General features: G+C 41.5%; 1 protein-coding gene across 2 annotated transcripts in view; it reads left to right on the top strand.

Annotated features, from left to right (window-relative positions):
* The window catches only part of CWC22 (CWC22 spliceosome associated protein homolog), a 57,926-nt gene that overhangs the window by 12,847 nt on the left and 19,892 nt on the right, over positions 1-25,187 (top strand). Inside the window, exons 8-17 of one of the 2 annotated variants that reach the window (XM_053269198.1) lie at positions 1,758-1,811; positions 3,599-3,734; positions 3,821-4,027; positions 4,154-4,216; positions 4,656-4,748; positions 7,761-7,842; positions 8,851-8,911; positions 15,847-15,924; positions 18,797-18,949; positions 19,805-19,932. In XM_053269198.1, coding sequence (XP_053125173.1) covers positions 1,758-1,811; positions 3,599-3,734; positions 3,821-4,027; positions 4,154-4,216; positions 4,656-4,748; positions 7,761-7,842; positions 8,851-8,911; positions 15,847-15,924; positions 18,797-18,949; positions 19,805-19,932 — 1,055 coding nt within the window. Of the gene's footprint in view, positions 1-1,757; positions 1,812-3,598; positions 3,735-3,820; positions 4,028-4,153; positions 4,217-4,655; positions 4,749-7,760; positions 7,843-8,850; positions 8,912-15,846; positions 15,925-18,796; positions 18,950-19,804; positions 19,937-25,187 lie in introns of those variants that run through there. The other variant, XM_053269208.1, reaches the window with a different exon arrangement.

Raw genomic sequence — 25,187 nt, 5'->3', positions numbered from 1 at the left:
CGATGGATTTGCATTGTAGTGAGGGAAATAAGTATTCGATCCCCTATCAACCAGCAAGATTTTAGGCTCCCAGGTGTCTTTTCACTATATGCAGGTAACGAGCTGAGATGAGGAACACCCTCTGTAAGGGAGTGCTCCTAATCCCAGCTTGTTACAGTACCTGTATAAAAGACACCTGTCCATAGAAGCAAGCAATCACTCAGCTTCCAAACTCACCACCATGCCCAAGACCAAAGAGCTGTCGAAGGATGTCAGGGACAAGGTTGTAGACCTGCACAAGGCTGGACTGGGCTACAAGACTATCGCCAAGCAGCTTGGTGAGAAGGTGACTACAGTTGGCATGATGACTCGCAAATGGAAGAAACACAAAATAACTGTCAACCTCCCTCAGTCTGGGGCTCCATGCAAGATCTCACCTCGTGGAGTTGCAATGATCATGAGAACGGTGACAAAGCAGCCCAGAACTACACGGGGGGAACTTGTCAATGATCTCAGGGCAGCTGGAACCATAGTCACCAAGAAAACAATTGGTAACACACTACGCCGTGAAGGACTGAAATCTTGCAGTGCCCGCAAGGTCCCCCTGCTCAAGGCAGCACATGTACAGGCCTGTCTGCAGTTTGCCAATGCACATCTGAATGATCCAGAGGAGAACTGGGCGAAAGTGTTGTGGTCAGATGAGACCAAAATCGAGCTCTTTAGCATCAACTCAACTCGCCGTGTGTGGAGGAGGAGGAATGCTGCCTATGAGCCCAAGAACACCATCCCCACCGTCAAACATGGAGGTGGACACATTATGCTTTGGGGGTGTTTTTCTGCTAAGGGGACAGGACACCTTCACCGCATCGAAGGGACGATGGACAGGACCATGTACCGTCAGATCTTGGGTGAGCACCTCCTTCCCTCAGCCAGGGCATTGAGAATGGGTCGTGGATGGGTATTCTAGCATGACAATGACCCAAAACACACAGCCAAGGCAACAAAGGAGTGGCTCAAGAAGAAGCACATGAAGGTCCTGGAGTGGCCCAGCCAGTCTCCAGACCTTAATCCCATAGAAAATCTGTGGAGGGAGCTGAAGGTTCGGGTTGCCAAACATCAGCCTCGAAACCTTTCTGACTTGGAGAAGATCTGCAAAGAGGAGTGGGACAACATCCCTCCTGGGTTGTGTGCAAACCTGGTGGCCAACTACAAGAAACGTCTGACCTCTGTGATTGCCAACAAGGGTTTTGCCACCAAGTACTAAGACATCTTTTGTGAAGGGATCGAATACTTATTTCCCTCACTACAATGGAAATCCATCACTGACTTTTGGGCACTGGGCTTTTGAGGGTTTGTTTGTTGTTATTCTGTCTCTCACAGCTACAATAAACCTACCATTCCAATTATAGCCTGGTCATTTCTGTGTCAGAGGGCAAACGGACAAAATCAGCAGGGGATCAAATACTTATTTCCCTCACTGTAACTGCAAAATCATAATGTGTTTGTGAAAGAAAACTAGTTGTCTAGATCCAAGTGAATGATGTAAGCTGTAACCAACTTTAACACATAGTCAAATATAGTTTCTGTCAAAGGAGTACTGCTGGCAAGACACACACACACTTACTTTCCCCAATGAAGAGCACCAGCTAAAACCCCTATTTAAAAAACCAAAACCCTCTTCTAATGTAGTAAAGTGTTTGTATACACTATTTCAAATCTCTTGGATGGAGCAGGATATAAATCAAACAAATTGCAATTTTACCTTCTTTTTTTTGCAGCAACTTTGCCTGACAGCTTCCAAGTTCGTTGCACATCTTATGAATCAGAATGTGGTAAGATAACTCTATTACTGGTAGCATATTTGTAGTAATTCTGACTTTTGTTATCAGACCTGGAAAGGAATCTTTTTCAAATATCCAGGTGATGAGGCTTTTATTTAAAATTGTAGTCTTGGACCTAATTCCCAGCTAGACTATCTGTTCCCTACATAGCCTCACCTGATTAGACAAACCCTGTAGTAATTGTGACAAAATTAGAACTGCAGCTAATGAGCCCTAAATTTTGTGCTTTAGTTGTCTCACGCTAAACACATTCAGATTGTTTGGTAGAAAGTGCAACTGTTAATGACTACTTACTAGCGAAAAATACCAATCCTGCATACAGGATTACTTACTTGGCTTAAAGGCTTTCTTTAGATTCCCCACTCTATTGGAACCTAGCTCGATTTATGTCTGGGGTAAAAAAAAAAATCCTCTTTTTGCGTTGGAGTATCTGTTATGCCCCAAACTCTCAGTAAACCCACAGTAAAGCCTGCTGCCTGAAAAGCCTCCAGGAGAATTAATTCCATCAGCTTCCTCGCCTACTAGTGCCAAAGATTGATATTGTTTCTGGAACACAGGCAGCTGTTTGTCAAGTTACATAGGTATTTTAGGTGAACATTCAGGAGGAAAAAAACCCTTTCCCATTCTCTGTATAATAAACTCTATCCATTTAATCTGTTTCTAGTTTAATAAAATAAATATATAATACCCCTGTCTTTGTACATAAATTAATGGCCACGATTTTGAGTTGGGTTAAGCGGGTGGCCTCACCTGATCCCTGATTACAAAGACCAATTCCCTCTCAACTGTGCACATCCATAACTTTTCCCTGGGCTGAGACTTGGGATAACCTGATGTGAACTGGAACACAGGCTGTGCCAGATTTCTCCCCTTATGTACTTCAGCCTGTCAGATGCACCACCCTCCCCATGGAATACGCAACCCCAGAGTGGCTTGCCTGGCACTGAATCCAAATAGCTTCTTGGCACTGTGAGAAGATCTTTTTATTTACCCGAGTATTTTCACTTGCTAGTATGAAGTACATTATACCGTGTTTCCCCGAAAATAAGACAGTGTCTTATATTAATTTTAGCCCCCAAAAATGCACTAGGTCAATTAGCAGTACATCAGAAATTACTGCTAGGTCTTACTTTCGGGGTAGGTCTTACTTTCGGGGAAACAGGGTAGCTTTGTGCTCTGCTACTTTTAAAAACTATTATTTGCCTTATTTTATAAGTGTTGTTGAAAGCTGCCTTGAAAGTACTGTTGAGGGGTGTGGTATTAAATGTTTGTGTTGTTTAAAACTGCGGAGTCTCTTGTGTGTGTCCAGAGGCATGCAAATGGAGTGTACAGCTGAGTTGCCTTATGGAAGAACTCTGCCAAAACCACTAGTAGATGGGAGGGGAAGGTTAAAGGAGCCCTTGTCTCTGTGCATGTGGAAATGATACTGGTCCTTCAGCCCTTACTTCCCTTGTTACAATAATTATTTGCCAGCCATTGATTTAGAGAGCTTCTTCAGATATGCCCAGCAAACTTCTTGCCCATATCATAAACTGACTTTTCAACTCTCCTGTGTCACCAAAATGGTTTGCTGTGTTGGGGTGAGGGCCTGCTGTTGGAGAAGCATATATCTAAAGCATTTCTTGGTGCATTGAACTAGTTGCAGCTTGCTCTGGATTGCTGTCCAGTTTTCGCCACCTGCTTTAAATGAATATTTCAAATCCATGCTGTATGGAAGGTCAAATGAATTAAATGTAATTTGTACTAAAAATGTTTGTGTTCCTCCTCTTCCTGGTAAGGCTCATGAAGTTTTATGTTTGGAAATGCTCACGTTGCTTCTGGAAAGGCCTACAGATGACAGTATTGAAGTAGCGATTGGGTTTCTAAAGGAATGTGGGCTCAAGCTGACAGAAGTGTCTCCTAGAGGTGTTAATGGTATGTATGCGCTGCTGCTATTTCCTTGATGGTTCCTGCAGTTGTATAGCATTAATTTTTGCATTGGTTTTGTGTTTATACTGCAGCCATCTTTGATCGCCTTCGTCACGTTCTGCATGAATCTGAAACTGACAAGCGGGTTCAGTATATGATAGAAGTCATGTTTGCTGTGCGTAAAGATGGATTCAAAGATCACCCAATCATTCTAGATGGACTGGATCTTGTGGAGGAGGAGGATCAGTTTACCCACATGCTGCCTTTGGAAGATGATTATAATCCAGAAGATGTTCTTAGTAAGAGTGATGTTGAAATGGGGGCTTTTCAGTTTGTGTTCTCTTGTTTCTATTTTTGCTTTAAACGGGGGGGGGGGGGGAGCCTTGCTATCGTTTTAGTAACTTTTCTTTTCTCTTTTTGCAAAGATGTTTTCAAAATGGATCCTGATTTTGTGGAGAATGAAGAGAAGTACAGTGCTCTGAAAAAAGGTGTGTCGATCAAGTTTTGTACTTTATGTTTGCACCATTATATTGCTAGTGAAATCCACAATATATAGGTGAAATCTTTATGTAAACTTACAGAAAAGACAAGAACAGGAAATCATGATTTTAATATGGTCTTATTAAAACAGAACAATCTGTTTTTGTTCTGGTCAGAAATAGGGTATGTGTGTTGCTGGTTTAGCAGTCTTTGGTGCCTTAAAAAAAATACCATTACTATCATGCCCAAATCGTTCAATCTTATTTGTGATAAGTGTTCTTTGTTTTGCTTTTTTAGGAGCTAAGTCTGAAATATTTTGTTTAGTTTTGAAGTGTCTTTTCCCAAGTTTGTAGGGACGTAGTATTGAATGTCTCATTTGCCAGCCAACCAATCCTGGTCTTCGTGTTCCTAATGTTTGTTTAAACCTTTTTTTAAAAAAAACCATAGAAATCCTTGATGAAGGTGACAGTGACTCAGAAACTGGTCAAGATGCTGGAAGCAGCGAGGAAGAGGAGGAAGAGGAAGAAGAGGATGAAGAAGGTAAGAGTGAAATTTAAAGTAAGTTCTATGGATCACTTGAGGCCGTGGCTGTTCACTGCGAGAGGGCAATAGTGAACCTCTCTATTCACTATTAGAGTGGTGAGGAGTGGGGGGTTGTCATTTACTTGAGTAGTGCATGCTTTTAGATCAGGCTCTAAAATTGGTGAGGAGTGGGGAGTTGTTGTTTACGTGAGTAGTGCATGCTTTTAGATCGGGCTCTGTACAGTAATAGTTGCATGCTGATTTGTTAGCAACAGCAAGGCTAAATGTAGAGGTAGAAAGCAGTAATTAGACTGCATGATGATTACTGCTTTATGATCTGTTACTCAGTGGTATTTATCATTCTGAATCAAGTCCCAAATCATGTTGGATTTTAAAAAATCTCCTTTCCTACTGCTCTTTGATTCTCTGAAATAACCCTAACAGCTATTGTTGCCAATTACTCTGTGCTTGGCTGCCTTACTTTTTTTTTTAAAATATCATTGAAACCAAAGATTTCCAATTGTAGTCTTGCAGAAGCCATATATAATGGGCAAAGTGCAGCCAAATTCAAACATTTTAAAGATCCATTTGTTTCAGTGAAAGAGTTAAGACTATTCTTAAGATATTCCTGTTGAAACAGAAGTTGAAATTACTTTAGTTTTACTGGATTATTCCAATTAACACCCTTTCCTTAGGAGCAAAGGTGCATGACATGCTTCTTTAAGGTTCTTCCGTGTCTGTCACTTCCTGAAATGTCAGCTTTATTTTTTGTTAGCAAACTTTAAATCTTAATGGATCTGGATTGTATCCTAACCTCCTGTGCAGCACAGCTCCATTGGACACTCCTTTAATTATGCATGGGAGTCCTTCCATGGAGAGAAAGGATCTTGGCATAAGTGCTGCTCTCCTGCAAGTAGAAACTGTTCCAAACAGTGAAGCTGTGCTTTTCACAAGGTTGGCTTATTCTTAATAGTTGGTTAAATGGCAGATTATAAAACATTCAGATTGGGTTTTATCTGCAAAATCTATCAGGGTACAGACTCTTTTCTTCAACAGCAGTATTTTTAGGAAAAGAAAATAAATGTTGTTTCCAAACTCTGGAATAGTATTATAATTACAGAACCCTGTCATCACTTGCATTGCTCATATGGAGGTCACTCCCATTTTAAAAACTAGGCCATTCTTTCACTTTAGCTATTTGGATTCAACCATCTAGTTTAGGGCTTACTTCCATTCATGGCCAGTTCTGCTCTGCCTGTAGCCCCAGTTCCCCTTCAGTTGAGCTGAGCTGTCCGTGATCCATAGAATTCTCACCAGCATAGGAAGTCTGATGTCACACAGTCATTTCCTTCTGGCCTGTCTCCCCACCCCCTTTTTAAGTCTCTTCTCATTCATTTCAATATAGGAACAAATTTGCATATGTAGGTCATGTTTCTTCATTGAAATGTGCATGCATAAAAGAACTGTAGGTTTCTGAATCGGGGCATTAGAATAGGGGTACTGTATATATGAAAGTGAATTTGTCTATTACCAAAACGTTGTAGAAAATAATGAACTACCGGTATGCTGTTCTTATGCTCTGTGGTTGACACACGGACTAAGTTACTCACAAGTAGTCCCATTAAAATTAATGGGGCAAGCTAGTCAAGACTAGTTCATTAATTTCAGTGGGACTACTTATGAGTAACTTTGGATGTCAACCTATAATTTTAAATACTTAACTGGGAAATAAAGGTAGCCTACATTAAGGAAGGGTCTCGAGCATGCATTATTATCATCATCATCATCATCATTTTTAAAGCCTCCTAGCACACTTAACCACCTGAGGTCTTCTTATCTGTAGCATCATTCCCTCTAAGAGCAAGCATGGGTGGTGGGACAACCCAGAAATAATGCAGTGGCTCCTGCATACTCAAATACCATAGGTACATCAAATTAGAAGCTTGTACATTAAAAGACAAATACATTAAGGAAGAGAGACAGAGAGAAGAAAAATATGACTAGGACCAATGGAATATTGAGGACAGTTGAGCCCTGGAATGTTGAAGGTATCATTTGGAGGGGTGTGGGAGGGGCAAATGGGTGTGTTTGAGCCCCTTATAGTAAGTAATGTGGAGAGGGGGATTAGCGTTGGGAGAAATGCACCTCTCATGTTAACCCCACTATCACCACCACTATATAGTAATTAACATCTTACAGTACAGCAGTGAAAGGTTTCATGAGGGGAAGAAAGAAAAAAGGTGTTGTCTGTGAGCCTCAAACAGTGCTTTAAGGCTCCTGTTCCAGGCTGGCCGGACTGCGCAGTCCTCTTCTTAGGGACTGTAGATACATGGCCACATTTTGTTATGGGTCCTCATTTGTCATAACAACATATTTGGGACTATTTGCTGTTTAAGTACATACTGATAAACCATTAGCCTTGCATAGATTTATTCACTGTAAGAAAACTTTTAAAAAGTCAATTCCCTTTTTCTTTCTGGGACAAAACCCAAAATGTAGATAAGTGAGCTACTCCAGAGTTTTTGTGGGCTACTGACTATTGTGAACTTAAGGTTGGGTATGTGGTAGTATATTTGTTTCCATGTATGAGGAGAAAGATAGGTTGGTACATCTTGTTCTGATGTCTATGATGGAACAGCAGATGAGCTTGTGTATTGTGTTGCTATATTTAGTACAGCCCTCCATCTTGAAACTGAATAAATACTGGCTGATGTTCAGATGTATACAGCACTGGTGCAACAGTGTTTTCCATCATGTGAGGGAAGGGTAACCCCCTTTTCCCTCTGCAGCCACCTGTAGCCTTCCATGTCCTCAAGGACATGTTTTTGGGAGACAAGGGCTGCTGAAGAGGCGGCCACTGAATATTGTGTGTGCACACAAACTGGAAATCTCTCTTGTGCCTGGGGTGGTATTAGTCTGGATGTTGCCAATAGTATTAAATTATTTCTTCATGAATATTGTATCTTAAATAGCATGTTTGAAAACTAAATGCTTTATGATGAAACCATGTTTGTTTCTTTCCTTTTTAAGGACAAAAAGTGACCATCCATGATAAAACAGAAGTTAACTTGGTCTCCTTTCGGCGAACCATTTATCTTGCAATTCAGTCAAGGTAAAATTGAGTATAATTTACAGTCTAAGAGGGATTCACTTGCATTGTTACTGCAATGTGTTATTTTTCAGGCTAATGCAGCTTAGCTGCATGACTAAATTCTTAGTTCTAAATCTTTAGAAGCATCATTACTCTTAGGAATGCTGTTAAAGAATCTCTAGCTGGAGAAAAAGATGTGTAGGGTATATAGGGCTTTGTGTTTGTGTAGGCTTTTTTGTTTTTAAAGTGTTAATTCTCAGGATGCGTTTTTTGTCCCCTTTATTGGATACTAATGTTTTCCACAAGAAGACATTCTGAAACATCTTAAAAAATGAAGAGGGAGGCATAATGTTCTCATTTGTTTAGCTACTTGACATTGTACATTTCTGTTTAATATGATGGAGCAGTAATGACTCACAAATGGGAGTCATCTTGTTTTTAGTCTGTCTGAAAATCTGTTGGTTTTGGCCAAAGTTCATATAAGAATGCTAAAAAGCAAAAATACTGTTTAGAATTGTTGTTCAACAAAGCCTTTTAAATACTTTATGCTTTTTGATGAAATGTCAGATAAAATACTGTGATAGACTTTCAATTTCCTGCAGTGACAGTATTGATTTTTACTGTTCTTCTTCAGTGAATTCCTTACATTTGTACCCCTGTAAGCTTATTGCTTATTGCAGCACATCTTAAAGTCCATGGAGTAATGGTGATCTGCTGTGCTTATGTCTGATAAGTAAAGTGGGGATAAGTGGAAATCTGAGGCAGGCTGGGGGAGATTTGGTGGTTCCAGTGCTACTTGGAAGAGAAGGGGATTCTTACATCTGAAACACTGGAACAGAACTGACTTTATTCACCTTTGATTGGAAGAGTAGCTAAAACCAGCATCTGCTAAAACCAGAAAAGTCTGTTTCAGTCTCACAGCATTTTGACTTTCTAATGCAGAAAATACTGTTGTCAGCATAGAAATATTTTCAGCTGCTATGGTTGAAAATAGTCCTGAATATGCTTTTCTCCCCTCCCTCTTTGCAGTTTAGACTTTGAAGAATGTGCTCACAAATTGCTGAAGATGGACTTTCCTGAAAGTCAAACGGTAATTCTCCCTAATTCCTGTTTTGCTTTTCTGTTTCTGGAAGAGGCATCATTTTATGCCTCCTGTACAGATATTAACAGAATTAATCGCATTACATAGCATATATGTTAATAGACAGCACATCAGCTGAATTGTAATTAGAGCTGAATCCTTTCCAGGAAGATCTTTTTTAGTAGTAAATGTTGTAGATTTTTGTTATTGCCAGTAGGATACCCTCAAAATAAAATGACAGAAGATGGTGCACTGTCTTTTTCTGTGTATAAAAGTGTTTGCTATGCTGAAATGCAGTTTGGAAAAACATTGAGGAGGAGCAATTGAGACCAAAGGAAAGTGTTACCAGAAAACTGAACTGTGGTTGTTAATTTGCTGCTGACACTAGTACTAAATGGTCCCACCTGGAAAGAGTTGCGGAGAAAGAAATCGGAGCTTTTTAAAGCTCAACCTTGGAAGCACATATGTAGTCACACTTTCTCCTTTCCCAGTAGGACAGGAGATGCATGCTTACACATGGGCCAGGAACTTTAAAGGAGCCTTAAAATCAGTTTCCCTTTGCATAACTGGGAAATGAGAGGTTCGCAGTGTCTCTGGTAAAGTACAGGGGGGTTTCCCATTACCATGTCCCATGCAGTATGAGATGATGCCTTTCAGCACCTTCCTATATCGCTGCTGCCTGATATAAATGTTTCCCATAGTCTGGGAAACATACGAGTGGGGATTCAAACCGGCCACCTCTGGCTTGTTATTCAAGTCATTTCCTCGCTAATTTCTGCCATTCAAAGCCCAATGGGCACCTTGTAAAAAAAAAAACAGCTAATGGATAGAGGTATGTGGGTGGAAGAGAGTATACCCTGATCATCAACCATCACCATAGTGCTATCTGTGATTCCTTGGCTGTTTTAAATGCAACAGCATCCTCTTTGTATGTGCTAAAGCTTGAAAGTGATGAAGAAGACTGGCAGGCAACGTGTTAAGACCATTGTATTATGTTCTCAGGTGCATGCTCTCCTGGTATTTAAGGCCAGAAGAGAGCAAATACTCACCAGAACTGGCAGGTTCCATTACATAACCGCAGCTGCTCAATGACAGCTGGAAAAGGAGTGGTGGTGAGACAAACAGCTGGATTAGGCAAGCTTGGTTGACCACATCCTGAGCATATGTGTGCTAGATTATATTGTGTATATTAGTATTGTATGAAATTTTGGATGCCTGCAAAATCTGTGGAAATAATAGTGAAACAGCATCTGTGCTCAATTAACTGTCTGCTATCCAGCTGGCTGAAGGAACACAAAGAATAGGCTGAGGAAGCCCAAACATTTGGAAAACTAAAGAAAGAAAAAAGAGGTTTTCCTCAGGATTGCGATTCTTCACTAGATTAGGTTTCCTAATTTTTTATAGGCATCTACTTGTACTTTAAGATTTAAATATTTCACATGGTGCATCTTGGCAGCCCTGGAACTTGCAGATAGTCTGGGCTTGAGGCTTTCAGCCATTTTTAATCTAGAGTCTCTTTTAATTGTAAACCGTCCTGAGCCATTTTGGAAGGGTAGTATACAAATCAAATAAATAAATAAATAAATAAGGCTACAAATAATAAAATTTTCACTGTAACCAAGATTTGAAAGTGTTTTACAAGTACTAGTTAAAGAGGAATTGGTTAGCATTAGCCACATTTAAAGCTGTCTGGAGGGTGGCGTTTGATTATTAGTCATTCTCCAAATTCTAAATTAGTTGCATCACTAAGGAGAGAAGCAAATGGAAATAATTTACTTCTCTAGCCAGAGACTGAATTTTGGTGTAATCATCTTAAGTGTTCCCTGCTTTGCTTTTTCCTCACCCCTTTTTGGCTTAGTGGTATAGGAGGGAAAGTGCCCTGAAGTATGTAGTGTGCAAAAATGGCATTTTTTAAAACCCTGCCCAAGCCTCTGTAGTTTTTCATGGCTTTGCAACATACAGTCTGTTGTCGCTTCTTCAAAGTAACAGTGCTGATGTAGAATTTAGGTTCTCTGTACTTCATATCTGAGTAGATCTGTGGCTCTACATCAGTGGTAGGTAGCTTGTGATTTGTGACTTGCACTCAGTGCAAATCCAAATGTCTGATATAATTAGCCAACTCCCTTCTTTCCTTCTACTCCACTTTGTCTCTTCCCTGCCCCCACCCCCACTGCTAGAATTAAAAGAATTGGAGATACTCCACAGTTCTTAGGACATTTGCTTAAATGCTCTGTACAGGAGGACCTAGTTACTCGTGGATCCGGCATCTATGATTTCGCGTACTCACAGCTGGGTAATAGGCATCTGACCTCGGTATATGTGAGGGGGGAAACTGGGGTTTGTGTGGTAAATCTGTGGATTGGGGGTGGCCAGAAATGATCTCAGAGGTCATTTCTGGCCACCATTTTGGGTTTCATTTTCACTAAAAAAGGGCTTGAAAATCACAATTTTCCACCCTAAAATGGTGGAGAATTGGGGGGCATTGCTGGAACGTGGGGGACCCTCAGAGCACTTTATTTGGCTTTTTGGGGGCCTATTTTTAGCCATTTCCCTGCCCTTTGGAACTAGCCCCCAGATTCCCATTGCACCAATGCCTTGGTATTCACATTTCCAGTTTCCACTAGCCAAGAACGGAACCCCCATGAGTACTGAGGTTTTCCTGTATTTAGAATGATCTAGGTGTTAGTATAAAGGGAACTACACTTTGGAAATAGTGCCACTAAATATGACTCATCAGTTTGGGCAGCTTGACATCAAAATCTGATACAGTTCTCCATGTTTCTAGTGACTTGTTGATTATTTACAAGAAAGAACTATCTAGTCTTGTCCCACCGTAGTGGTGATCTATAGGGAGTTGCAAGATCCTGCTAGGCAACTTTGTCTCTGTGACAATTTGGGAATCATCTCAATGAAGGACTCAGTGGCCTGATCAGTTTTTGGAACAGAAGGATTAATTTAGACTCATTAATGCTATCATTTGGAAGACTGTATTTGAGGGTCTGTGGAATTGTTGGTGTTTTTTAAAATCTATGAAAATATGCATATCAGCCAGTGATCAGGATGCTGCATGCTCTTGAGTTGCATAACACAAGCATATACATTAGCACTGGGCTAAGAACCTAGTGGTTGACATCTGGACTAATGAAGCCCTGGTGCTAAAGGAGAGGGGCAGTTTTCACTGATCTCGCTTTCTCTCTGAAGCCCACTGTGCCTCATGAAAATATATCCCTGATGGTCCTGCAACATATTTTCATGAGGCACAGTGGGCTTCAGAGAGAAAGGGAGATCAGTGGTGCTCTCCTTTAGCACCAGTGATTCGTTAGTCCAGATGTCAGCCAATGTCTTGAAAATCGTGTCTGTGAAGAGAGACTGGTGGAACCTCAGAAGCAAGAATAAAGTCTGAGTGTGGATTTCTCATGTAAGAGGCATTTAATAAAAAGCTTTCTGCCCCTTCTGTGTGACTGGCAGAAGCAGAATAAACTATGTAGTACAAGCAAATACACTCAGATTAGCACGATTTTATATTATATATTCAGATTAGCAGAAAGCAGAACTTGCTTTCCCTTTGGGCAGATCTGAAAGCCTCCCCACCCCCGCTTCTTAATCCAGAGAGCACAGTCCTGCCAGTGACTTCATGAAGCATATGTTAGGATAAAGGAGCTGCAGGCAAAGGGTTTAGTGAGTGCAACAAAGGATGCAATTAGGCTTTACAGCTGCAGTTTACAACAAAAACTGCTATAGGATTTCTATCCATCAATTTTAGAAAATAATTAAAACATTTTAAATGTTTAATCTGGAAGACAGACACTTCTAGGTCTAACCTCTGCTTATTTTGAGAGAGTTAGCAAGATTGTCTTATAGGCAAATCTGTTTTCCTGCACATGATTACTCAAGATATTCCACTAGTAATCATTGTAATATTTAATTAAAGTGTTAAAATATTTTATTACTTTAACCCCTAGGGGATATTAAAATATTCTAACTGCAGTTAAGAGAGCAAAAAGTAATTTGTTCTGCAAGTCATGCTGACTTCATTAGTAACAGCATCAGCACTTTGTTCTGTTTTATTGTACGAAAACTGATTGACTGCAGCACTACTATAATATAACACTATGAAATGTTAATATACATTTTAATATATCAAACTAATGTAATGTGTGTGAGCGAGAGAGAGAGATCTAAAGACACTGGTTAGTTGGCTTTTTTCCCCCTGAACATGTGCTTGTAGATGTTAGTCCTGTTGAGAGCAACATAATAGTTGCTCTGATTATGGTGGCTTGTGTTTCACCACACATTGTGTTGGATAGCAGTGTTTCGATAAGGCATTTGTAGTAATAAGATGAATAAAACAAGAATAGAGCCATATTCAGACATGTTATAGAGTTTTTGTGTGAATAACTGTACATTCATGTTAAAAGTGAACCTGGGTACAGGCCCTTCATATTCAGGGTACAGATAGGAAGTGTCCTGCTGTACCTTTATTCAGCATAACATTGTTGCAGATTTAACCCAGCCTTTGTCTCAAAGCAGGCTCACGTGAGGGGAAGAAAAATACTGAATTATCCTCTCTTGCTTTCACCCACAAAGGCTGTTCCTTTAAACTTAAACTGTTTCCTCAGTAGCTTAATCACTGCCACCACGCCCACTTTTTAACAGAGTTTAATCCCCCCCTTGGTGTGGGTGAAATTCCAGGGAATTCTCCTTCTCTTTACGAATGGAAAGGTACTCAAAAACCTCCACGTGCAAGCCTACACATGATGAGAAAACTTGGTAGAGTTGCTGAGCAATCAGATTGAGACGTGTGTTGCACCAGAGACAAAAACTCCTTTCCAGCCCACCGCCCTTTCCTAAGTTAAAAATCCACTCAAAGAGGTTGGTTAAAATTGCAAAGGACAAAAAACAACAAACCTTTATTTAAAATACTACAGAATGCTTCTGTCTGAAGCTTTCTCAGCTTTTAGTTAACAGGTAAAAGGAACACTCAGTAACTACAAGAATACTTCAAAAAACACCCTCAGATGATATTGGGGCAGCACACTTTAAAATTCATGGTTACCCAGTTGCAAAGAACATAGATGTAAGAAAATACAAAAGGCCCCCTTTAAGAGTTTACAGAGACTTTTGCAACGCCCTGCTGGAATGGCGCTGGCTCAGTTTCTCTTAGCTTTTTACATTACAGATAAAATGCAATAGAACAGTTGTAAGGATTTGCAAAGCACAAAAAAAGGAAAACAAGTTCCTGATGTAAACTAACTAGCAGACTGTTCCCTAGGCTGAACTTCCAGAAGCCAAAATCCCTGACTTCCTTCCCCCTTGAACTCGCCCCAAACTCCAGGAGAGAATTCAAGCTTCCTGCAATCCTGTCTCTAAAGGATCTGCAGATGTCCTTCCATGAGAGAATTCTCCAGGCTAGCCATTGACCATGAGGCAGCAGAACTCCATTGCTCCTCACTAAGCCTTTCACCCATCCTCTCTGTCCTCCTGCCTAGCTGCTTCTGAACAAAGACACACTTCTCTTCCTGCCTCATGGCCCTCTAGGTCCCACCCACCATGTGATGAGTGGCTGATCTCTAGAAGTCACTGCCTGTCAGTCAGGACAGGGTACACTTCTGGTTCACGCTTTACAGGAAAGGAAAGGCTGTTACTGCCTGATCATTACAAACATGAATAGCTGTATTTGTGTGCATTGTGCACTCGTACAAGTGTCAAACATGGCATGCAATTAGGGCTCAGATATTCCACCTTTATGGAGAGGGAGATTGGACATTATTTAGCACCCTTTAAAGAGTAATTTTTCCTCTTGAAGGTAGCTGATTTATTTAGCACCACTGCATTCCCCATATATGTTGAATTGGACAACATTTTGTTTATTCATTTCTTTTCTGAATGAATTGCATGTGTTACGTTTTTTCATGTGTATACTTTCCAAGTAAGTTTGTTGTGGTCAGTAGTTCACAATAGATATCAATAGATCACAGTAGATATTTTACAATCATATTTGTAACAGAAAATATGGCAACAAAAACCAGCAGTAGTACATACATACAAAACATATGATGCCAAATAACCCACTTCCTTTGGCCATGACACAGTCCTTCCATCAACACTTCACAAGTTGCTTCCTCATTCTTAGAGCAACTGACAGAAATTTAGCCACAGTTGGTCACCCTTCAAATTTTGTCTATCAACAAATATTTCACATAGAATTGAGTGGATCTACCTGGCAATGCAATCAATATAGATGAATATAGATATAATCAATTGCTGGTGGGCTGCAGTATAAAACCCATAAAGGAAAAAAAAATGTGCTCCACAGACTTTCTGTTCATGGAAGTAAAGTCTGAGGGTTTCCTCAGTCAGGCAGGGGAATCCCTTCATACCTTCCCTGCAGAACTTGTAAAGGGAGTACATAGACTTGCATCTATATCTGAGGGGGCCCTGCTCCGGGTGCCGACAATGAGAGAGATCCGGCTGTCGTGCACTCGGGACAGGGCCTTCTCTGTTGCTGCTCCTAGACTCTGGAATGCTCTCCCAGTGGCCATTCGTTCCTCGGACTCCATCACGGCTTTTAGAAAGCTTGTAAAGACTTGGCTTTTTACCCAAGCTTTTACATAATCGTTTTTACTGCTGCTTCTGTGTTTTTGTCTGTTGTATTGTTTTTATGCCTGTTTTTATATGTTTTTATACTTTTTAGCTTGATGTTTTTATTGTCTTTTTATGGTATGTTTTTAACTTTTGTAAACTGCCTTGGGGTTGTCTTTTAACGAAAGGCGGTATATAAATGCAAAAATAAATAAATAAATGCTTTAATTTACAGTTTTTAGAGTAGATTGGTGATTTTAAGCTTTAATTGCCTATTGCAGAAGATTTTTCTGTTTTAGGAGTTAATTTCAGTTGATACACTCAGAGTTTTCTTATGAGCTTTTCTCTCCTCCCTTTAACAGAAAGAACTGTGCAACATGATTCTGGACTGTTGTGCTCAGCAGAGAACATATGAGAAATTCTTTGGTTTATTGGCAGGGGTGAGTAGCTTTCTGTGTTGATGGTGCATGCATGAGTATATCTTTCAGTACATAGTAAAGAGGGTCAGATGATACCTTGAATTCCTGACTGAATCATCATAGGCCAAACACTGCAGGCAAAACTTGGGTATCTTTTCATGTGACTTCCACCAAAGCTTTTCAGTAGTTCACACATCAGGTGCTGACCGTGAATGTGTGAAGCAGCCCTTACTAATCTTATGGATCTCTGAGAACAATCAACACTTTGGCATGATGTATTAAAATTGTGTGTAACACTTATTTTTCTATCTAAACTGCTTTGAGAACTTTTTTGTTGAAAAGTGGTATATAAAAACTCATCATAATACCAATCTAGACAGAATGAGCAGAAGCATTCGTGTACTAGACACTCATAAAAGATCCCTGCTAGTCCCTGCTAACTTGGCAAAGAAGCACCTTTTAACGTGATGATTCTCTTTATTTAGCAGTGGGGAGAGTAACTGGCCCTATCCACCCCCAGCACAGTACTTCCAGTGACTGTTGCTGGTGTCTATCTCATGTTTCTTTTGAGATTGTGAGCCCTTTGGGGACAGGGATCCATCTTATCTTATTTATTATTTCTCTGTGTAAACCTGTGATTCCTAAGGATGTGGACAAGCTCCTTGGAGCGGTGCGGCCCACCACTTGTTCTCTGGACCCTTGCCCAACTTGGCTGCTTCGATCTAGCAGGGAGATTATTTGAGGTGGCCTGGTGAATATCATAAATGCATCACTGAGGCAGGGTAAGGTGCCTCCATGCTTGAAGGAGGCAATAATTAGACCTTTTCTTAAGAAGCCTTCTCTGGATCTCTCAGTGATGGATAAATTATAGGCCAATCTCTAATCTCCCCTGGTTGGGCAAAGTGATCAAGGGGGTGGTGGCCGACCAGCTCCAGGCAGTCTTGGAGGAAACTGATTATCTAGACCCATTTCAAACTGGCTTTAGAGTGGGGGTTGAGTCAGCCTTGGTCAGAGGTGGATGACCTATACCAAAGAATCGACAGGGGGAGTGTGACTCTTTTGGTTCTCTTGGATCTCTTGGCGGCGTTCGATACCATCGACCATGGTATCCTTCTGGATCACCTGGGGGAATTGGGGATAGGAGGCACTGCTTTGCAGTGGTACCGCTCCTATCTCTCGGGGAGATTCCAGATGGTGGAGCTTGGTGACAGTTGCTGTTCTGAACGAGAGCTGTTATATGGAGTTGCTCAGAGTTCCATTCTGTCACCAATGCTTTTCAATATCTACATGAAACCGCTGGGTGAGGTCATCAGGAGATTTGGTGCTGGATGTTATCAGTATGCTGATGACATCAAAATCTACTTCTCTCTTTCATCTGCATCATCAGGAGATGGCGTTCATTCCCTAAATGCCTGCCTACAGGCAGTAATGGGCTGGATGAGGGATAACAAATTGAAGCTGAATCCAAGCAAGATGGAGGTGTTTATTGTAGGGGCTCAGAATCTGAGGGATGAGTTAGATCTCCTTGTGCTGGATGGGGTCACACTCCCCCAGAAGGAGCAGGTACACAGCTTGAGGGTTCTCCTGGATACAGACCTCACCCTGGTATCTCAGGTGGAGGCTATGCCAGGAGTGGTTTTTATCAGCTTCAGCTGATTCGACAGCTGTGTCCATTCCTAGAGGAGGGTAACCTCAGAACAGTGGTGCACCAGCTGGCAACCTCCTGGCTTGACTTGATGTGCTCTGCATGGGGCTGCCTTTGTACATAGTTCGGAAACTTCAGTTAGTTCAAAATGCGGCAGCAGTCCGGTCTCCGGGGCAACTTGGAGAGACCATATTACGCCTGTTTTGAAACAGCTGCACTGGCTGCCAATGTTTCCGGGCGAAATACAAAGTGCTGGTTATTAACTTTAAAGCCCTGAACAGCTTAGGGCCAGGTTACCTTAGAGAGTGCCTTCTTCAGTCTGATCCCCACCACACGCTAAGATCATTTGGAGAGGTCCAGCTCCAGTTGCCACCAGTTTGTCTGGTGGCGACTCAGAGACGGGCCTTCTCTGTAGCCCCTCCCAGACTGTGGAATGCACTCCCTGCAGAAATCTGTAATTTGAATTCTTTATTGGCATTTAGGAGAGCCCTAAAGACCTATCTGTTCAGCCTGGCCTTCCAGAGTTTTTAAATGGTTTTAAAGGTTTCTTGATGTATTGGGTTTTTTATAAGATTTTTAATTGTTTATTTTTTAGTTTTCTTATTGTGTTTTTAAAAAGTTTCTGTTTGTGATTATTGATTGATTTTAACTGTTTTGTGGTATTTGTAAACCTCCCTGAGCTATTCTGTAAGGGCAAATAAATAATAATAATAAACCGCCCTGAGCCATTTTTGGAAGGGTGGTATAGAAATCAAATGAATGAATGAATAATAAGATGCATTCTAGGTTTGCTGTGAAAATAATAAGATCTAAACACTAGCTAGAATATGTTGCCTTTTCTGTTCTTGTCAGTCAGGTATATTGCTGCCATTACTTGTCCTGTTTAACCTTAAGCTTAAAGCTTTTCAGAATTGAAAACCTGATCCTTGAGCTTACAAAACTCTAAGCAGCCCACGTTTAGCTGGCTTGACTGTCTCTAGGGAAAAAATAAGAGCTAAAATCCAAAAGACCAGAAGTGTTTAGGACCTATCAACCCCCAATGCTGTTCCCATGCTGTCTGTGAAAAGCCCATCACCATATGTGGTGGAAGTGCCTTCTTGTTGCGCCCATACAGATCTTTGAATTTAAGCCAGTATCCGTAAAGAGAGGCTCTTCCACAGGATTCTTGTTTGCCCATTTAGTTCTGGAGCATTTCTGTATTTTGGTTTCCTTAATATGTTTTTCTTAAACTGTGCTCTGCATTTTCAGCGCTTCTGTATGTTAAAAAAAGAATACATGGAATCATTTGAAGCCATTTTCAAAGAGCAATATGATACTATACACCGATTGGAAACAAACAAGCTGAGGAATGTTGCCAAGATGTTTGCACACCTTTTGTACACAGATTCTCTTCCATGGAGTGTGAGTAGAAAGAGTTTCTAGCTTTGCATTATGCATTTGGTTCCAGAAAAGGCAAAATAATCTTACTATCATTGTTTTCCTATTTTGAAATACTTAGTCAGTTAAAATTTGTTCCATGAGCTTAGGACAATGCTGATTGGGGGCACTGATGGCCCACAATAGCTTTGAAGTGAATTGCTGGATCTCAGAATCAAACAAGATCAAATAAACGCTTTGTTGTTGCGGCTTCACCTTTAAATGAATAAAAAATGTCAGCATTATGAGATGGTAGATGCTAAACCTTCTGAACAGGAAGTCAGACCAAACCTGTGAAAAACAGTCTAAAAATATTTTTATCCTTGTATTTATTTCATAAAGCTGCGGTCCTGTATCATTCCACATGAAATGTATTTGAACCAATTTTGAAATGTCTCAGCCAGCTATGAAACCGCTTTTTAAAGTTAATGGCTGACATACAGAGCAAGGATGCACTGGTGCAATGAGAGAGCCACCCGAGAACTTCACAGCTAACTGTACTGGTGCAGTGGCAATTTTTGACATCCTCCCCTTACCCACCCTTCTGTGAAAATATGTCCCTGAAAGTTGCATGGCCCACAGCAACATATTTTTGGGTGACACAGAGGGCTTCCTAAGGAAAAAGGGGGTGTCAAAGATTGCCACTGCACCAGTGCAGTTAGCTGGGAAGTTCTTAGGCTACTGTCTAACTGCAATAGTGCGTCCTTATTCTGTATATCAGCCAGTGTGAATTTGTGTGGATTTGCTATAGTTAAAGACATTATATTGGGGTCTAAGAATAAACTGGATTCCTTTAAGTAGGTTTTGGATATTTGGTGTTGATACTTCTTCAATTTGTAGGTCCTTGAGTGCATAACACTGAGTGAAGAAACCACAACATCGTCCAGTAGGATTTTTGTTAAAATATTCTTCCAGGAGCTTAGTGAATATATGGGACTTCCTAACCTTAATGCAAGATTGAAGGATGAGTGAGTAGAAACTTCATATTATATACTATCCTTGAAGTGTTATTTTAATTAACACATGCCTGTGTGTTGCATTAGGCCCTTTTGTTAACATATAAATTGCTGAATAAAATATAGTCCTGCTGAGCCTTTTTGCATGTTTTTAAGGTTGTCATTGCAGCTGCATGTGAATAAATCTAAACGTGTGCATATGTATGTACTTCAGAATGTGAACTGTAACTGGGACTGGGTGCTCCTGTATAAAAATGGTCTTTGGCTTTTGCTGTCTCAGTTTCTGTCTGCCTACAACAATAACCATCTGTGCTCTTATTCCAAAAATCAGTGTGTTAGGTCCACAAACAGTATACCCCCTTTCTTGATCAACAGATTGTTTAAATGGATTGTGGGCTTTGTATCTTAAGTGTTCAGAATGCACAGACACACAAAGGATCTGGATCGTGATCCATTGACACTCATAAATATGGGTTCTGCGTCTGCACAGATCAATTCAGGGGAAATTTGTTAGCTCCTCGTGATGCCAAGAACCGCCATCTGCATGTGCACTTGGCAGTTTGGTGCCCATTTCCCTCATTCCCTTTTTGACCACCAAAGCACTCACATACTCAGTTGCTTTGGCTCCTCAGAAAGTTACTTTAGTTTGTTAAACCTGTTAAAAATGACAAAAACTTCATTGCCTTGACTGAGACTGTTCCTGACTACTCTTTCGAAAATTGTACCATTTATTTTTAATTCTATTTGACTGTGTTTGACTCAGAACATTTAACAGACTCTCTTGCTTAACGGATAACTGTACTTCTTTGATCTCTGTTTATAAGTGTATGTTTAGGACTGGACTGGCTACTGCTTTTATTGTGTGTCTCCCTCCATGAGCTCAACCCCTCTTCCCAAGGAAAAACACACATTTTAAGAGGTATACACGTTGTAAAGCAAGGCTCCCTTCTCAGTTGCTGGGGTCAAGGACATTTTGATGGGTTATCCCCCTCACGTGCTCCCCCTCACATGCATGTTAAACTATGTAACAAGAAGCCTCTAGAGCCCAAGGGGGATAACTCTGCCCCCAGTTCTTTCAGTCCTTCGTAACGCCAGGCAGACTGATTTTTTCCTCTCTCCACAACTTCTCTATTACTATTCTCGTACTTCTTATTCACTCTGCCTTAAAATCTTTTCTTTTTTTCTTCAGTAGCTTTGCCTTGTAAAAACTAAAAAACAAAACAAAAACCTTTCTTCGGTTTCCTTAGTCCCCCACCCCCCCACCTTCTCTCTGTCGCTGTCCATTCTTGTCTCCTTCTCCCTGCCATGGAGCTCACAGGGAACGAGAGGAGGATTTGCGTCCCGCGAGGGAAAGGACAAAGCGGCTTTCCAAAAGCCATGAGAGTGCCTAGATCGCCCCCTCCAAAAGCGTTGAGGCCGACTGCTTTCGAGCTGCCTGGCGAGACGCTCCAGGGAGCTGTGATGAGTCTTGTGTCTTTGGGCCATGAGACTCACAGTAGCGTGGCCAGGAATCACCTAGGAGAGTACAGAGACAATGAAGCTCTTCCTCCGGCAGCTCCCCTACTGAAGCCGCCACCATTGGGGCAGAATTAAGGGTGTGAGTGGTCGGATCGGGCCCCTCTCCAGCATCACAGTTATTGGCAGGAGAATGCAATACCCAAAATGGTGGTTGTGCTGACAATTGTGCAAAAATACCCAGCTCTGCAGGAGGAGCGCAGAGGACGCATTCAAGCGGCACCAGGACCCAGGGACCTTCAGGATTGCCAGTAAGACCTCTGCTTGCTGAGAGCACAAAGCCAGTCTCCAACTTCCCCAAGGCAGTTTCCCCACAGTGGCGGCTTGGTTTAAGAATGCTGTCATCAATACCGTCAAGCAACTTCAACCTCATGTTAAAAGTAAAAAATCCAAAAACCAAAAATGTTTCCTCTTAATCTTGAGGAATCTATATCGAGGTCATCTAGTCCATCCCCTTTTTAAAAAAGCTAAAAAGAAGAGAAAACACACTACATATTTGAAAGGGACCAGGGATTCAAAACACAAAACCAAAGGGCAGCACTCCTCAGATCAGTCAGGTCCAGGAGATCCTAACACACTGACCACCAGGCCTGTTCTCCCTGATAAGTGCAAAGTACCTGTTACCCTGCTAGTTGACTTGGAAGCTGACCTCAAAGGGAAACCAGACTCAAGTGGGGAGAGGGGAGAAATCAGGACCATGACATGGCACCTGACAAGGAAGAAGGCGAATGGGCGGGGGGCAGGGGAGGAGGCCCAGACTCAATATTTCTCAACGTCGGTTCATATCTGAAGACTTTAATCTGCTAATGACTAGGGTCATAGTGACTATTGGTCTACAAGCTAAGGTAGCACCAGAATCTAACGATACAGCAAAGGGAGACCTGGTATTTCCCAAAGCAAAGTCCAGGGATATGTTGCTACCAATGCCAGAATGTTTTACTGAGGCTATAAAACAAGAATGGCTACTACCAGCAGCAAATAGGAAGCTGATGGCGGTGGCAAATAGTTATTATTCCTTTTTACAGGAGTCTACAGACTTATTAAAAACACCAAATACAGATGCACCAGTGGGCACAATTAGTGTTGGGATCATTGCTCCCCAGGGATGGGGAGGCAACTTTGAAAGATCCCTCTGATAAAAATGTAGACATATTGTTTAGAAGAGTACTTCTAAATGATAGATGATCTCCAATTGGGAATTGACAGAGGAAGTGTGACTCTGTTGGTCCTTTTGGACCTCTCGGCGGTTTTCAACACTATCGAACATAGTATCCTTCTGGAACGTCTAAGGGGAGTGGGAGGCACTGCTTTGCAGTGGTTCCGCTCCTACCTCTCGGGCAGATTCCAGATGGTGTCCCTTGGAGACTGCTTTTCTTCAAAATCTGAGCTTTCATATGGTGTCCCTCAGGGCTCTGTATTGTCTCCGATGTTGTTTAACATCTACATGAAACCACTGGGAGAGATCATCAGGAGATTTGGTGAAGGGTGCTATCGGTATGCTGATGACACCCAAATCTATTTCTCCATGTCAGCATCATCAGAAGAGGGCATAACCTCCCTCTCAGACTATTATCTAGGGAATCTGTTAAGTTTCAAGGTTCCTGTACCAAGTATCAAGTTTCCAGGTTCCTGTGCAAAGTTCCAAGTTCCAAGGATCCTGTGCTGAGTTTCTAGGTTCCTGTGCAGAGTGATTACCTCTTACTCATGAAGATTCGTTTCTAGCAAATTGGCACCACCAGCATCATATCAGCCATTTGACACAATCAGCATCATAGTAACTGTTGTTAAGAATTATGTTTCTGAGTTTGTGGCATTTTTATCAGCCCACATTGTTGTATTTACCTGATTGTGTATGATGGATGCCTGTTTCAGTTTTTGATTACACGTGGAGTATTGCCTACCCACTGTGACTCTGCATTTATTGTATTGCCCATTGTTCACGAGTTTTATGTTGTGTTTTTTGGAGTCAGTGATGACCTGGATGAGGGATAACAAACTGAAACCAGATAAGACGGTGGTACTCATTGTGCGGGGTCGAAACTCAAGAGACAATTTTGATCTGCCTGTTCTGGATGGGGTCGCACTTCCCCAGAAGGAACAGGTACACAGTCTAGGGGTGCTTCTGGATCTGAGCCTCTCCCTGGTCTCCCAGGTTGAGGCAGTGGCCAGAGGTGCCTTCTATCAACTTTGGTTGATACGCCAGCTGCTTCCGTTTCTCGAGATGAACGACCTCAAAACAGTGGTACATCTGCTGGTAACCTCCAGACTGGATTACTGCAATGCGCTCTATGTGGGGCTGCCCTTGTATGTAGTACGGAAACTACAGTTGGTCCAGAATGCAGCAGCCAGGTTGGTCTCTGGGTCATCTAGGAGAGACCATATTACTCCCGTATTGAAGGAGCTACACTGGCTGCCGATATAGTTCCGGGCAAAATACAAGGTGTTGGTTATTACTTATAAAGTCCTAAACAGCTTGGGCCCTGGGTATTTAAGAGAATGTCTTCTTCGTTATGAATCCCACTGCCCACTGAGATCATCAGGAGAGGTCCATCTACATTTGCCACCAGCTCATCTGGTGGCTACTCAGGGACGAGCCTTCTGTGTTGCTGCCCCAAGGCTTTGGAACGCGCCCCCTATTGAAATAAGAGCCTCCCCATCTCTGACAATTTTAAAAGTCTTTAAAGATGCATCTGTTCACCCAGGCTTTTAATTAATATTGTTTTAGTTATTTTAATGTTGTTTTAGAATATTGTTTTAAAAATTTTAAATTGTTGTGTGTTAAATTTCTTGTTTGTGTTTTTAACTAATGCTTTATTCTGCTTTTATTTTGTTGTAAACCGCCCAGAGACGCGGGTTTTGGGCGGTATAAAAATATGTTAAGTAAATCAAAAATACATGATTACTCTTCTTTTGCAACACCCTCCTCTGCGGCAGCGTCAATTGTAGCTAAGGCATCCTTGCTGTGGGTTGACAACTTGCTCAGAGACCCTTCTTCAGATCCAATTAGAATGAGGTAACAACTGCTTAAGATCCATAAGTCTCAGGCCTTTGTGGCAGATGCCACGCTAGATACTATCAGATTTTCTACCAGTGCGTCTGCGGTGGGCAGGAAACACCTCTTTCTTAAGAGCTGGCAGGTAGACTTGAATTCTAAGACAAATTTGACTGTTGTACCCTATGGCAGCACAAAGTTGTTTGGTGAGGTACTGAAGGACGTCCTTGTAGAATCTAAGGATAAGCTAAAGACAATGCCATCAGCATCACGAAAATTGGACAACCTGACATCTAAACGATTTTTTCAGCCCTTTCGGAACTTTTAGGGGCCGGGATAGGGAATTCAGACCTCAGTGTGGAAACTGAAACTGATAACGTTTCCAGACCAGAAGCATTGGAGGCAACAGACAAACCTTTGTCCAAAGCAAACAAATAAAATAGCCATTACTCGGAGCGTGCCAGGCTGGGGTGCTGCCTGTCACGCTTTTACCAGGCCTAGGAACAATCAATAACGGACAGGTGGGTGCTCTCCATAATACAAAATGGCTACAAAATAGAGTTGGATGCCTCTCCTACTCACAGATTCCTGCCAACCTCATGCTTCCGCTTTATTTTCAAGCACTTAGAAATGCAAAGAGAAATCTTACATCTTGAGGAAATAGGTGCAATGGAACCCATACCACCTGACCAGGAGGGAAGAGGAATCTATTCCATATTATTCACTGTCCCCAGAAAGGATGGTTCGAGAAGAGCAGTAC

This window comes from Hemicordylus capensis, chromosome 1, assembly GCF_027244095.1.
Source record: "Hemicordylus capensis ecotype Gifberg chromosome 1, rHemCap1.1.pri, whole genome shotgun sequence".
Taxonomy (NCBI): domain Eukaryota; kingdom Metazoa; phylum Chordata; class Lepidosauria; order Squamata; family Cordylidae; genus Hemicordylus; species Hemicordylus capensis.
This window is presented reverse-complemented; position numbering and strand designations above follow the sequence as displayed.